Below are 12,691 nucleotides of genomic sequence, written 5' to 3' on the forward strand. Positions count from 1 at the left end.
CAAGCCTGCCTGCCTGACTTGCTTGTATCCCCCACCCATCCTTTCAAAATTCTGCTGTTCTTGCATCTCAAGGCAGCCCGGTATAGGAAAGTTTTTAATGTTTAATGTTTTATTATGTTTTCGAATATGCTGGAAGTTGCTCAGAATGGCTGGGGCAACCCAGTCAGATGGATGGGGGTACAAATACTATTATTATTATTTTTTATTAAACAGGGCAGGCTGGTTTTTGCAGCTCAGCCAGAGGGCCATTTCTGAGAGTTGGTGTTGAATTTTGTTTGAAATTAGCTGGGCATTTTGCAATTGGCAACCGGTCTTTTGCAACAGGATCGATATGTCCAGGTGCCACTTTTGGCGCCTAGCACCTCCACTTTCCTGGCCTGCTTCTCTGGGTGATTCAGGGGGGTCTGCAGGGGTTTTGGTTTTTTTTGCTGCTGTGCTGCCGGGCAAACCGGCTGTTTTACGGGGTAGCGCGGTAGCAAAATACATGTCTTTTGCTGCTCTGCTACCTTGCAGACCCCCCTGAATCATCTGGCAGCAAAGAAAGAAAGAACTTTTTTTTTTACTGCTATCTGTCTTTAAAAAAGAAATCCCAATCTATCTACAAAAAAAGGCGACCATCCAGATCCCAGCAGCCATATGGCTCCTAGCTTTTGTATCCCAGTTTCTAACAATGGTAGTGGGGCAACTGTACCTTTTTGACCTGGCAACTAAATTGGCAACTTGTTCTTTGTCGTGTTCCCCCCGCCCCAGGTTTCTGTCTTGCCTCTATCAGTTCCTTCAGATGGACAGTGGTGTCCCCCAAGGGATGACTCAGCAAGTGACGCAGAAAGTCACTCAGCACTTAACTGGGACGAGTTACGGTGAAAACATCAAGCTGCTCAACTGCATGATTCAGGTCAGGAGCTAGAAGCATGTCTGCTTCTTTTTCTTCTTTTTAATTTTTTTTAATTAATTTTTTAAATTAATTTTAATTTTTTAAATTAACTTTCTTTTCTATTTGATCAAACATCTCATATCAATAACATACATGTTACACATCTTCACCCCTTCCCTCCCGGGCTTCCCCCAGCTCCCATTACCCCTTTATCAAATACTGCTGTTTCAACCAGTCCACCATATCATTTCTTCTTTGTTTTAAATGTTCTATATCAAAGAGAAAATGTGCATGTTTATTTAAGTCCTACCATCAAGTCAATGTTCTTATTTTGTTTCTGCAAAGTATATTATAAAAGGTTCCCAGGCTTTTTCAAAGTCCCTGTTGTCCTTTTTCTCGTAGTCTCTTCCGTCAGTTTCGCCATTTCTGCATAAATCATCAGTTTCTCTTGCCATTGTTCTTTTGTTGGAATTTCTCCAGTCTTCCAGTTTTGTGCTACCAAAATTCTCGCCGCCATAGTAGCACACATAAGTAATGTCCTCTTCTCTTTCGGCAGATCTTGACCTAGAATACCTAACAGGAAGGCTTCTGGTTGTTGGACAAACGTTATTTTCAGCATTTTTTTCAATTCATTGTATATCATTTCTCAATATGTTTTTACATTCTTACAGTCCCACCACATATGATAAAAAGTACCTCCAGCTTCACATCTCCAGCACTTCTTCTGTTCATTTTTATACATTTTTGCTAGTTTGGCCAGTGATACATACCATCTATACATCATCTTCATGTAATTATTCCTCAACAATATACAATCTGTAAATTTTAAATTTATTTTCCATAATTTTATCCAATCTTCAAATTGTGTATTATGACCTATATCTTGTGCCCATTTTATCATCACTGACTTTACTTCTTCATCCTTAGTTTCCCACTCCAAAAGAATATTCTCTCTCTCTCTCTCTCTCTCTCTCTCTCTCTCTCTCTCTCTCTCTCTCTGTGTGTGTGTGTGTGTGTGAAGCCCATGCAGTGAACATTCCCAGGCAAATACTCTTTGGACCGCTTTCCTGTCACCTGCAGAAATCCGTCTCTAATCGTGGCAGCGTTTTAATAAGAAGGGCTGTTCTCACGCCTTGTTGCTGCCGTCCAGGTGTTTGGGTTCTCTCCACTCCTTATTGCGACCCCGTTTCACCCTTCCACCCTTTTTCTTGGCAGACTCACATTTTCATGAGCAGCCTTCCCAACGGAGTCGGGCCAGCGGCTGTGTTGGAGTTCTGGGTCCAGGCCCTCACCAGCCAGCCGCTGTGGCACAAGGAGAGAGCCGTGCTCTGCCTGATGGACCACTTGTGCCAAGCCGCTTTCCAGTTCAACCAAGAGGACTGTGTACAGAAGCTGCTGTACCAGCAACACAAGGTACGGACACCCCATCCCTCTCTCCCTCCTGGGTTAGGAGATGCTTTAACTAGCAGGGTCTGTCTCGAGAGACAATGGAGTGCAGTTCATTGGGTGACCCTCCCTGGAGGTGCAGGCCTGGAGGTCCTGGGCTGCCCAGACGACAAGACCCTCCTCTCTCATCCTCGCTGATGTGGTCCAAAGGAAAGCAGAGCAACATCTTTGGCACCAGTTTGGTTGCAGGACTTGCTGGAAGAAGGCGTACAAGGCGCCATCCAACCGTCTTAGGGACTCCACTCTGGAATTTTCTTCTCCTGATGATATCCAGCAAGGCAGCGGAGGTTTAGAATCAGAGTTCTCCTCCTCCTTGATGGGCTTCTTTCCCAGGGTGATGACTCCCATCTGCCCCTCTTATTTAAATAATGGCCAAGTAATGCGGAACGTGTTGGGATGCTGTGGTAGCCTATTCCCTGCTCTGGAAGTGGGCTGGGCTTGTTGAGCTTTGGTATCCCTTCTAATGACAAACCTAGACAGCATCTTAAAAAGCAGAGACATCACCTTGCCGACAAAGGTCCATATAGTTAAAGCTATGGTTTTCCCAGTAGTGATGTATGGAAGTGAGAGCTGGACCATAAAGAAGGCTGATCGCCGAAGAATTGATGCTTTTGAATTATGGTGCTGGAGGAGACTCTTGAGAGTCCCATGGACTGCAAGAAGATCAAACCTATCCATTCTTAAGGAAATCAGCCCTGAGTCCTCACTGGAAGGACAGATCGTGAAGCTGAGGCTCCAATACTTTGGCCACCTCATGAGAAGAGAAGAATCCTTGGGAAAGACCCTGATGTTGGGAAAGATTGAGGGCACTAGGAGGAGGGGACGACAGAGGACAAGATGGTTGGACAGTGTTCTCGAAGCTACGAACATGAGTTTGACCAAACTGCGAGAGGCAGTGCAAGACAGGAGTGCCTGGCGTGCTCTGGTCCATGGGGTCACAAAGAGTCGGACACGACTAAACGACTAAACAACATCCCTTCTAACACTGGTACTCTGTGATTCTTGGGTGTGTGGCTATTTAATTCATGAGCGTGGCCCTTCCTTCTTCCCATGACCTAATGCAGGCTTCCTCAACCTTGGCCCTCCAGATGTTTTTGGCCTGTTGTTGTTGTTTAGTCGTTTAGTCGTGTCCGACTCTTCGTGACCCCATAGGAGTTGTTGGCCTACAACTCCCACAATCCCTAGCTAGCAGGACCAGTGGTGGTCAGGGATGATGGGAATTGTAGCCCCAAAACATCTGGAGGGCTGATGTTGAGGAAGCCTGACCTAGTGTTTAGAAGAAAAATCACCACTCTTGGAAGCTGAACCTGTTGATCGTCACCCTCTGGAGGAACGGAGAACAGATTTGCTCTATTCATGTGAAAGCTCTTCAGATATTTGAAGTGCTTCTTCTTCATCTCTTCTCCAAACTAAACTTGCACATCTTCTTTAACCCTTCCTGCTAGGAAACTCTCCAGACTCCTAAGCCTCGTTGCTGCCCTCTTCACACTAGAGTTTGGCTTTCCTGTGCTATATACTGTATTGCGTCAAACAATGTTATGTCAAATGCTGTTTGAAATGGTGTCCCCCTGACCTCTGATAACAGGCAAAAAGAGTGTTCTTAAAGTCTGAAGATGCTTCTGTGGCTTAAATCCCATTGCCTTTCAGCCTAAATCTCTGGCCTGCAATAGCTCAAGGTCTTCTCACCTGCCTTTTCTCTCTTACCCAAACTTCCTAGAATGCCTTGGGCTACCACTGTGACAAGGGGCTGCTCTCTTCCTTAGTCAGCTGGATCGTGGCCGGAAATGTCACACCTTCCTTCATCGAGGGAAACGCAAATCCCGCGCAGGTAGGGAAGTGCCATAGAGTTGACGTCCTAGGATGGGCTTGGAGGGTGTCGCCCAGCCTTGCTCTCTCACTGGGAAGAAACCAGGGTGGATTTGATTTAAATCAAATCACAATTTAAATTATGATTTAAATCACTAGTCAGTAAGACTTGATTTAAATCGTTTTTTGTTTTTTTTTACAGAAAGACTCATTCTTGCTGGTATAATCTTAATATTTACAATCAGATGAAGGTTTCATTTTTGGAATAATGAATTTTCAGAGTAGTTTTTACAGTTATATCAAAAATAACTGATTTGGTTATACTATTAGAAATACATAGACAGATAATTATGAAATTATGGTGCGGTTTAGTAAGTTAACTGTTTATATTTGGACAATTTTTCTGCTATGCTTTATTGGAAGGAGAAAAAGAATCATTTCCTTCTTAACAATTTAAACAATTTATTTAACTAAAACAATAACAATATAGCATATGTATCCATGTTTGTTAACTGATGTGGTTAAATAACAACAACAACAACGACTGAGTTTTAGCACACATGAAAAACTTAAAACAAATCCTTATTTCCTGATGAATAGCCTTTGGAATATAATGTAACTTAAATAGAAAACTATCTTTAGAAAGATCCCCCCCCCCCAAAAAGGGCATTTTATTAAAAAAAAAACCAATTTATATAAAAAAAAACTGATTTAAATTTTGAAAAATCCAATTTAAATAGAAAAAATCCATTGAAAAAATATTTTTTAAATAAAAAAATCATTGATTTTAATCTGCCCCAGAAGAACCGTTTTGAGACTCAATGGGCCTCCTGGAAGCAGATGCTTCTCTTCCCTTGGTAGCCTTTGCTTTTATTACTTTCAGGTCTGGTTTGCATGGACCATTCTGAATATGGAGTCCATCTTCGAAGAGGATTCCCAGCTTCGTAGAGTCGTGGAAAAGGAGTTGGTGATCAGCAATTCGGCTCCCGATCAGGCTCTGAAGGTATGACCAACACGTCTTCTCTAGGCGATGGATGCCTTCTCTGAAAAGGCACCCGGAACAAGCTCGTGGTGGGAGAAATTGACTTCAAAGAAGGCGACGCAACCAACTTTCTTTTCTGTCTGCAGAAAGCTCAGAGCCAGCTGAAGCTGCCCATCGTCCCATCTCTCCAGCGGCTGCTGATTTATCGTTGGGCTCACCAAGCCCTTGCTACCCCCGCCGACCACCCGCTGCTCCCGCTCATCTGGCAGAAATTCTTCCTCCTCTACCTCCACCGCCCGGGGCCGCAATATGGGTGAATTCACACCTGGAGGGTTTTTATTTAATTATTATTTATTTCATTTCTGTGTCGCTTCCCCACGAGGCGTCTCAAAACGGATTTACCCTGTAATGACATAGATATAAGAACCGGCTAAAAACAATTGCACGCGCAGAAACAATTTTAGGAGACAGCTGCAAGTATAAAGGCAGTTTAAAGTGACAACATAACATCAATTCAGATACCAGCTGGGATGAATGTTTTTGGAGGCTCATTGAAAGGGGGGACACATTTTGCTTTTCGATTATATGAGTTGCTCTGCATGCAAAAAAAAGGCCTTAGGCCGCCTGTTAATCCCTGGCAACCTCCCCAACTGAAAGGGGTCAGTTAGAGTAGGTGATAAAGAAAGGCGACCTTCTGCCTGAGACCCTGGGGAGTTGCTGCCAGTCAGAGCAAACAACACTGGGGGTAGGCAGGCAAATAGTTAAACCTGTAAAAGGCAGGTTTTTATGTTCGTGTATTGGGGATGAGCAGGTGGCAGCTCAGGAATCCTGGTTAAAACTGAAATTTCTCCTTATCAAGACACAGGAACCTGCCTCTCTCTGGATGTAGTTGAGCTCTCAGCTCCACCAGCCTGAGCCAGCATAGCCAAATATATTTAGAAACGTCTATTACGTTTCGTTCGGGTTTTTCTTTTTTAAAAATTGCAGAAATTGGACACACTTAACGAAACAACTCTTGCAAAAGTGGCGTGAACCGGAAGTAAACTGATTTGTCTATTGCCAAGTTTCATTGTGACCACCATAGTCTCATTTTCTTCAAAAGGGAAAAGGCCTACAACTTTCCTAAGCGATTTCACTTGTGTTGGTTGTAAATGAGAAAGATTCTTCTTTTGAAGGTTACCCGTAGATGGATGCATTGGGAAAAGGTTTTTCCAGAGTCCCGCTCACCTGGGCTTATTAAGCGACATGAAGCATCGTCTGATCGAGGCTGCAGACTTCCACCACTCAGCCAGCAAAGCGCTCAGGCTGGAGAACCTGGCAGGGGGCAGTGAAAGCTTAGCAGAGAAAGGAGGTGGCAAGAAGGTCTACCTGACCTCCCCTGAACTACACAAGGAGCTCGTCAGGTAATCATATCTCCACCGTGCTCTTCCGGAGAAGACCTTGTCCTGAAGCAGAACCTGGGGTGCTGTTTTTCCGGAGCATCTCCTTATGCCTCCAATCACAGTTCACCCATCCCTTGCAATAGAGTATCCTGGTTCAGTATCCTGGTTCAGGTCATGGCGATGGGCTTTAGATGCACGGTCTCCACGCATTTTAGTTCCAGAGAACCCTTTCTTCAATGACCTTTCTTCAATGACCTCTATGTGCTGCAAAGGATTCTGGGAAATGTTCTAGGGTTTTTAGCTCACAGGTGACTTCCGCTTGGGGGCAGCCTCCTGGAGGCCACAGGCCTTTGCAAAAGCAAATGGAGCAATGTGTGTGAATGTTACCTTTGTACACCCCCCCCCACTGTCATCTAGGCATTAGCAAAGTCCAAGGGCATGATCTGGGCAGGCAGGAACTCTTGAGGGGTGCTGATTGGATGGGTTTGTGGCCTGGCGGGGAGATGATAATAATAATAATAATAATAATAATAATAATAATAATAATAATAATAATAATAGTTCTATTATTTATACCCCGCCTATATGGCTGGGTTTCTCCAGCCACTCTGGGCAGCTCCCAACAGAACACTAAAAACAGAATAAAACACCAAACATTAAAAACTTCCCTAAACAGGGCTGCCTTCGGATGTCTTCTAAAAGTCAGGTAGTTGTTTATTTCCTTGACATCTGGTGGGAGGGCGTTCCACAGGGCAGGCACCACTACTGAGAAGGCCCTCTGCCTGGTTCCCCATAACCTCACATCTCGCGGTGGGGAAACCGCCAGAAGGCCCTCGGCGCTGGACGTCTGAAGGGAGAGAGGCCATAGTCCCTCACCCCTCTTCGCCAGCTGTACAGCTCAGGGAGGGTGCTGGCAAAATTTGGGAATGCCTGCCAGAGACGCTCACCCTGCAGACACGCAGTGACAGCGATGGGAAACCCGTCTTACAAGGGACCTTGCTGTTCTGCTCATTGACAAACCTCTATCAGGCATTTGAGGAGCCCACGATTTCCTTGAACACACTTTGAAGAGCACTGTTTTTAGATTTTTCCCCCTGGGCTTACATATCTGGAATTATGACCAAATCGGAGTCGCCAGCTCCTAGGAGCTCCGCTCTTTCCCCACCCCCTACTATGGGGTGTGTGTGTGCTCAAGCCACCCTAATGTTTTAAAAAATTGGGATGGAGGAGGCCAAGCGTGAAGCTGAGCGCACTGCGGCTTCATTGGCTGGTTTCTTTTCCTCCTGATGCGTATAGGAAAGAGGGGGAAGCAGCCCCCAGCCAGCGGCTGCGGCAGGAGGAAGAGGAGCTGTCGGCCATTGAAACCATGCTGCTGTCATGTTTGGCTCCTTCCGGCATCCCAAGGTCGTGTGCCATTGGGTCCCCTCAATCTCCCTTGCAAGTTGGCACCTCTGGACCAAATGCGCAGGAAGCAGCTTGCTCTGTACCTGGAGACCGGATGCTTGTGTACGTTCAAGGAAACGCAGCTGGGCCCACAGTGCAAGCTTGAATCTCCTTGTTATGCTTTTCAGGCTTTTCAACACGTATGTTTTGTGGCTGGAGGAAGAGAACTTTCAGAAGGGGGACACGTATATCCCCTCCTTACCAAAGCAATATGATGCCCACAGGCTCGCCAAGATCATGCAGAACCAGCAGGTAATGTGGAGGGTCAAAGGTGAGGTTGCTATAACTCTGCCCCGTCCGTCCCCCGTAATACACCTCCAACTTAACAATTAACTTCGCGGGTTGCCATTCCCTGGAAAATCTGTCAACCCCCAACACTTTACTCTTCTTGGACTCTGGCAGAAACCTGCCTATTCCAGACGACTTTCAGCTTATTGATCTCCTTGTGATTTTTTATGTAAATGATCATTCTAGTGGGTCCATTTTAATGTAGTGTATCTTTTTCGTGTACTGGAAGCCAGCCTTCACTTGCTGGGTGCCCTCTAGAGGACTGCAACCCTCAGGCTGGGGTTGATGGGAGTTGTAGTCCAAGGACCCGGGGCAAAAGTGTGGAAGAACTTTTAAAGACTTTAGAAATTGCCCTGCCCAGGTGTGTGTGTTTGGGGGGCGGGGAGGGCTCTGTAGCAACAGAAAAAAGTAAAGATCTGCCTTGCTTTCACCGGATCCTGCCTCCATCCATTCTTCTCTGACCTATAATGGACTTAGAGGACACCGAGTCCCTTGACTGCAAAAGCCAACCCCAATTTCTTCCATAACACTCCCAAGTGCTTTTTGGACTTGAGTGGCTTGGATGATGTCTGAATAGGCAATTCCGTCAGAGGTATGTGTACAGCACTTGTCCCTCATGGGAGCCTAGCCTTTAGGATCTTATTTGAAGTGGTGACTTCAAATAAGTACTACACTTGGGCAAAAAAAAATGAAAGGCACAAATACAGGATGGGAGACACCTGGCTTGTGAGCAGTACATGTGAAAAGGATCTAGGAGTCTTGGTGATGCAGCAGCTAAAAAAGCCAATGCAATTCTGGGCTGCATCAATAGGAGTATAGCATCTAGATCAAGGGAAGTAATAGTACCACTGTATTCCGCTCTGGTCAGACCTCACCTGGATTGGGGAGGAGCTCCATGCAAGCTACGCCCCTTTGGGGAGAGGTTGCCATTTCATTCCTCGTGGAGGGGTTGAGGTTATGAGAAACCACAACAGACCATGAGATGGACACCAGTGGAATGTTCTCTGTTGCTCTGCTTCTCTTCTCTTCTCATATCCGATGCCCCCGCCGCCGTGATGTAAAAGAGACTGGGAGGATTCCCTTCCACGGCCATCCATATTTGCCCACCTGTGTTTCTTTTCTCTCATCCCGTCATAGGATTTGTGGATAGAGTTTGTGGACGTTGAGCGCGTTCAACACGAATTCCAGGAAGTGCTGGACTCTTGGTTTCAAGTCAAGGTAGAATCGCATGCAGCCTCAAGTACTTTGTCTGCGCAGACAGACTTCACCGACCCTCTGCTAGGTAAGCAACGCTCACGGTGCTAAGAAACAGAACAACAACAACAACAAGATGTCAGTGCTTTAACTGAGACTTTTGCTTGCAGTACTTTAATGGTGCAGCTGTTTTGGATCGTTAATAGAGAAAAGGCATTTGTTACTCTAATTATATTTACAAATGCCCTCTTTTTGGAGAGTAATAACCCACTTAGATTAAAACGCTCGCACGAAATTTTGTTCCCTAAGTAGGTCTTCTTGATAAACCTACGCTGAGCCTACAATTCTGATTTGCCAATCCCTGTCATCTGTTTCTGCAAAACTATACAAGTCTTTTTAGTGTAATGCACTCTTGCATTTTTAGTTTTTTTTTTTTTTAAAAAAAATTGCTCAGAATAGTGAGTAGGCGAACTTCTCGTCATAATGGGAGACCGCTGAAAGAAATGATCTTCATGTTGTTTCCACTTTGGTATTCTTACATTAATCTTGCTTTCAGAGTAGAGTAGGGTAGGTGGGGGGTATTATTTTGCTGTTTTGTTTTACTTATTTACATGTTTTATCCTGTGTTTTATTCTGTGAACAGCCCTAAGATCTTGTGTTAAAGGGTGCTATGAATGAATGAACGAACGAATGAATTAAATCAATTCATACATTCATTCATTCCTGAGAAGGGTGAGTAGATTATCTAAATCTACTTGCTTGATAATTGGCTAAAAGCTCTGCATGTTTAGTCTGCTCAGGTCTTCTGAGTTGTAGCCCATAAAGTTCTACTCAAGGTTGGCCCATTGAAATCAATGGATGATGGTTAGTCATGCCCATTAATTTTAACAGGTCCATTCTGAGCGGAACTAAAATGGGATGGAGCCCCATGTTTTGAAATTGGCAGTCATAGGAAGAGCTTAGTACCAGGCAGAGGGACTTTTTGGTAGTGGAATGCCCTCCCATCAGGTGTTGAGATGAGTAATCATATAACATTTAGGAAACATCTGAAGGCAGCCCTGTATAGGGAAGCTTTTTAAGGTTAAATGTTCATTCGGGAGGCCCATCCGTAACACGGAACTGATGCAAGCTGAAGTGCCTTGTCCTTGCACGCGCGCGTCACGATTTAGCGCTTCTGCACATGCATGAAGCGCGATTTAGCACTTCTGTGCATGCGCGAGCGGCGAAACCCAGAAGCAACCCGTTCCGGTACTTACGGGTTGCTGTGGGACGCAACATGAAAACACGTAACCTGAAGCGGACGCAACATGAGGTATGACTGTAGTTAAAGCAAACCAGACTCAGACCACAGTTTGATATCCAGGTTTGTCAGATAACCTGCTCAGTAGAATTAAAGAGTAACTGGGGGAGCCAGGAGGCGCTGGTGGGGAATCCAGTTGATCCCGCGTTATAAAGTGTGGTGTTTTAGTTTTGCAGAGGGGCAGCAACGAGTGGCATTGGGCAGAAGTTCAGAGAGCGCTAGAGACCTTCTTTTAGGTGTGAAACGATTTCTCGGCGCCAATTTTGTTTTCTACTTTTTGCTGATCAACCAGAAAGCTGGTGATTGCTTCACATGTCTCTTCCCTTTCAGCCAAAGAGAGGATTGTCAGCAGCTTAAAGAAGTACGACGCCCCCCAGCCCCCTCTCCCCCTTCAGCCGATGAAAGCTCCCGTGCCTGCTATTTCTCCCGCTAGCTTGGCGAATCAGAGAGAAGCCAAAGAGCTGGTTTGCGGCAACCTCAGCATCCTGCAGCACCGTGCCAAGTGAGACACAGGCTTCCTTGTCGTTGTCTTTGTGCATCTCTCCGCTGCGTTGTGTTGAGCCCCTTTAAGTGTAGCCCAGCCTCCACGCTGCCTCCTCCCTCTCTTCCTTTGGGAAGGGAGAAACCCTGCGGCAGGCCTGTGTTAGGAGCTGTGGGTGCTGCCTGCAAACCTTTGGGGCATCACTTCCCCCTCTTCTTTCTTATGTGCGGTATCCATGGCTAGAAAAAGAACCCCATGTGCCTGCTAGCCTAAACGTTTGAGGAGAGCTCTATTATTATTATTATTATTTTGCTTAATGTATGGGTTTGCTGCCGTTATTGGTTTTTCAGGTCTGCGGTGCTCCGAGAGTCCCAGCAAGTTGCTTTCAACAGCGAGATCCTGGACACGCTGCCAAAACTTTACAGCAACAGAGAAGAGCAAGTTACTCACCATCTGGAGTGTCGGGGCAGCTCTGGGAAAAGTTGCCAGGGAGCAGCTCTCGTGACAGTCCAGGTTGGAACAGACACCTCTCCCTTCTGCCGTTTGAGGGCCGCGACCAGCCCCACGCCCTCATTTCTAAGCACTATGGGGTGGGTTGTTGAGTACATGGGTTGTATGTATTCAACTTAGCAATGTCCTAGACTGGTTGGGCGCAGAGGGATGGTGGGAGGAATCCGCTGGGGAACCCCCAAGGCACTGGTCAAGCGTCACCCAGTGAGCTTCGTGGGTGAGTTTGGGAGTTGAAATCTGGTCTCCCAGGTCCAACACTCTGATCCCCACAACACACACACATGAACACTTTTTCCTCTAGCCTATGGATACTAGATAAAGGTAAAGGGGCCCCTGACCATTAAGTCCAGTCGTGACCGACTCGGGTTGTGGTGCTCATCTCGCGTTATTGGCCGAGGGAGCCGGCGTACATCTTCCAGGTCATGTGGCCAGCATGACTAAGCTGCTTCTGGCGAACCAGAGCAGCACACGGAAACGCCGTTTACCTTCCTGCTGCAGCGATACTTATTTATCTACTTGCACTTTGACGTGCTTTCGAACTGCTAGGTTGGCAGGAGCTGGGACTCTAGTATCTGGATACCACATACTTGCTCTAAAAATTCCAGGGGGAGATTCTGTGTCAGAGGCACATTCTGGGCCTCTGTGATGCTGCACGCCTTGTGTGGGCCCTGCTGTAACTCACTGTTCGCTCTTTAAGTTTGAAGGGAAGCACAAAAACGAAGCCATCAGTCACCAGCTTCATGCGCTGAAGAAAGAAGTGAAGCAGCTGCAAGCAGAGGCCACTCAGCCCCCTTCTTTGAGTGTGGTGGAAGCCGCTGTGCACATGGAAAACTTTATAACGTAAGTTGCTGGGGCATGTCTGTCTGTCTGTCTGTCTGTCTGTCTGTCTCTCTCTCGGATCCTGATGATGTCCAGTGATGGAAACCTCAGCCATACAGCTGGAATCTAGCTCAAACTTTCTGTTTGGTGGGATACAGCAAAAAAA

The 12,691-nt window shown here is 46.1% G+C and overlaps 1 protein-coding gene across 1 annotated transcript in view; it reads left to right on the forward strand.

Annotated features, from left to right (window-relative positions):
- The window catches only part of EPG5 (ectopic P-granules 5 autophagy tethering factor), a 63,287-nt gene that overhangs the window by 20,611 nt on the left and 29,985 nt on the right, over window positions 1-12,691 (forward strand). The window contains exons 18-28 of the mRNA XM_060280379.2: window positions 751-895; window positions 2,090-2,287; window positions 4,038-4,148; window positions 5,010-5,129; window positions 5,255-5,421; window positions 6,284-6,511; window positions 8,062-8,185; window positions 9,359-9,503; window positions 11,046-11,217; window positions 11,547-11,709; window positions 12,404-12,546. Of these exons, the coding sequence (XP_060136362.1) occupies window positions 751-895; window positions 2,090-2,287; window positions 4,038-4,148; window positions 5,010-5,129; window positions 5,255-5,421; window positions 6,284-6,511; window positions 8,062-8,185; window positions 9,359-9,503; window positions 11,046-11,217; window positions 11,547-11,709; window positions 12,404-12,546 (1,716 nt within the window). The remainder of the gene's footprint in view (window positions 1-750; window positions 896-2,089; window positions 2,288-4,037; window positions 4,149-5,009; window positions 5,130-5,254; window positions 5,422-6,283; window positions 6,512-8,061; window positions 8,186-9,358; window positions 9,504-11,045; window positions 11,218-11,546; window positions 11,710-12,403; window positions 12,547-12,691) is intronic.

The sequence above is a fragment of the Zootoca vivipara genome, chromosome 10, assembly GCF_965207765.1.
Source record: "Zootoca vivipara chromosome 10, rZooViv2.hap1.1, whole genome shotgun sequence".
Classification (NCBI taxonomy): Eukaryota; Metazoa; Chordata; class Lepidosauria; order Squamata; family Lacertidae; genus Zootoca; species Zootoca vivipara.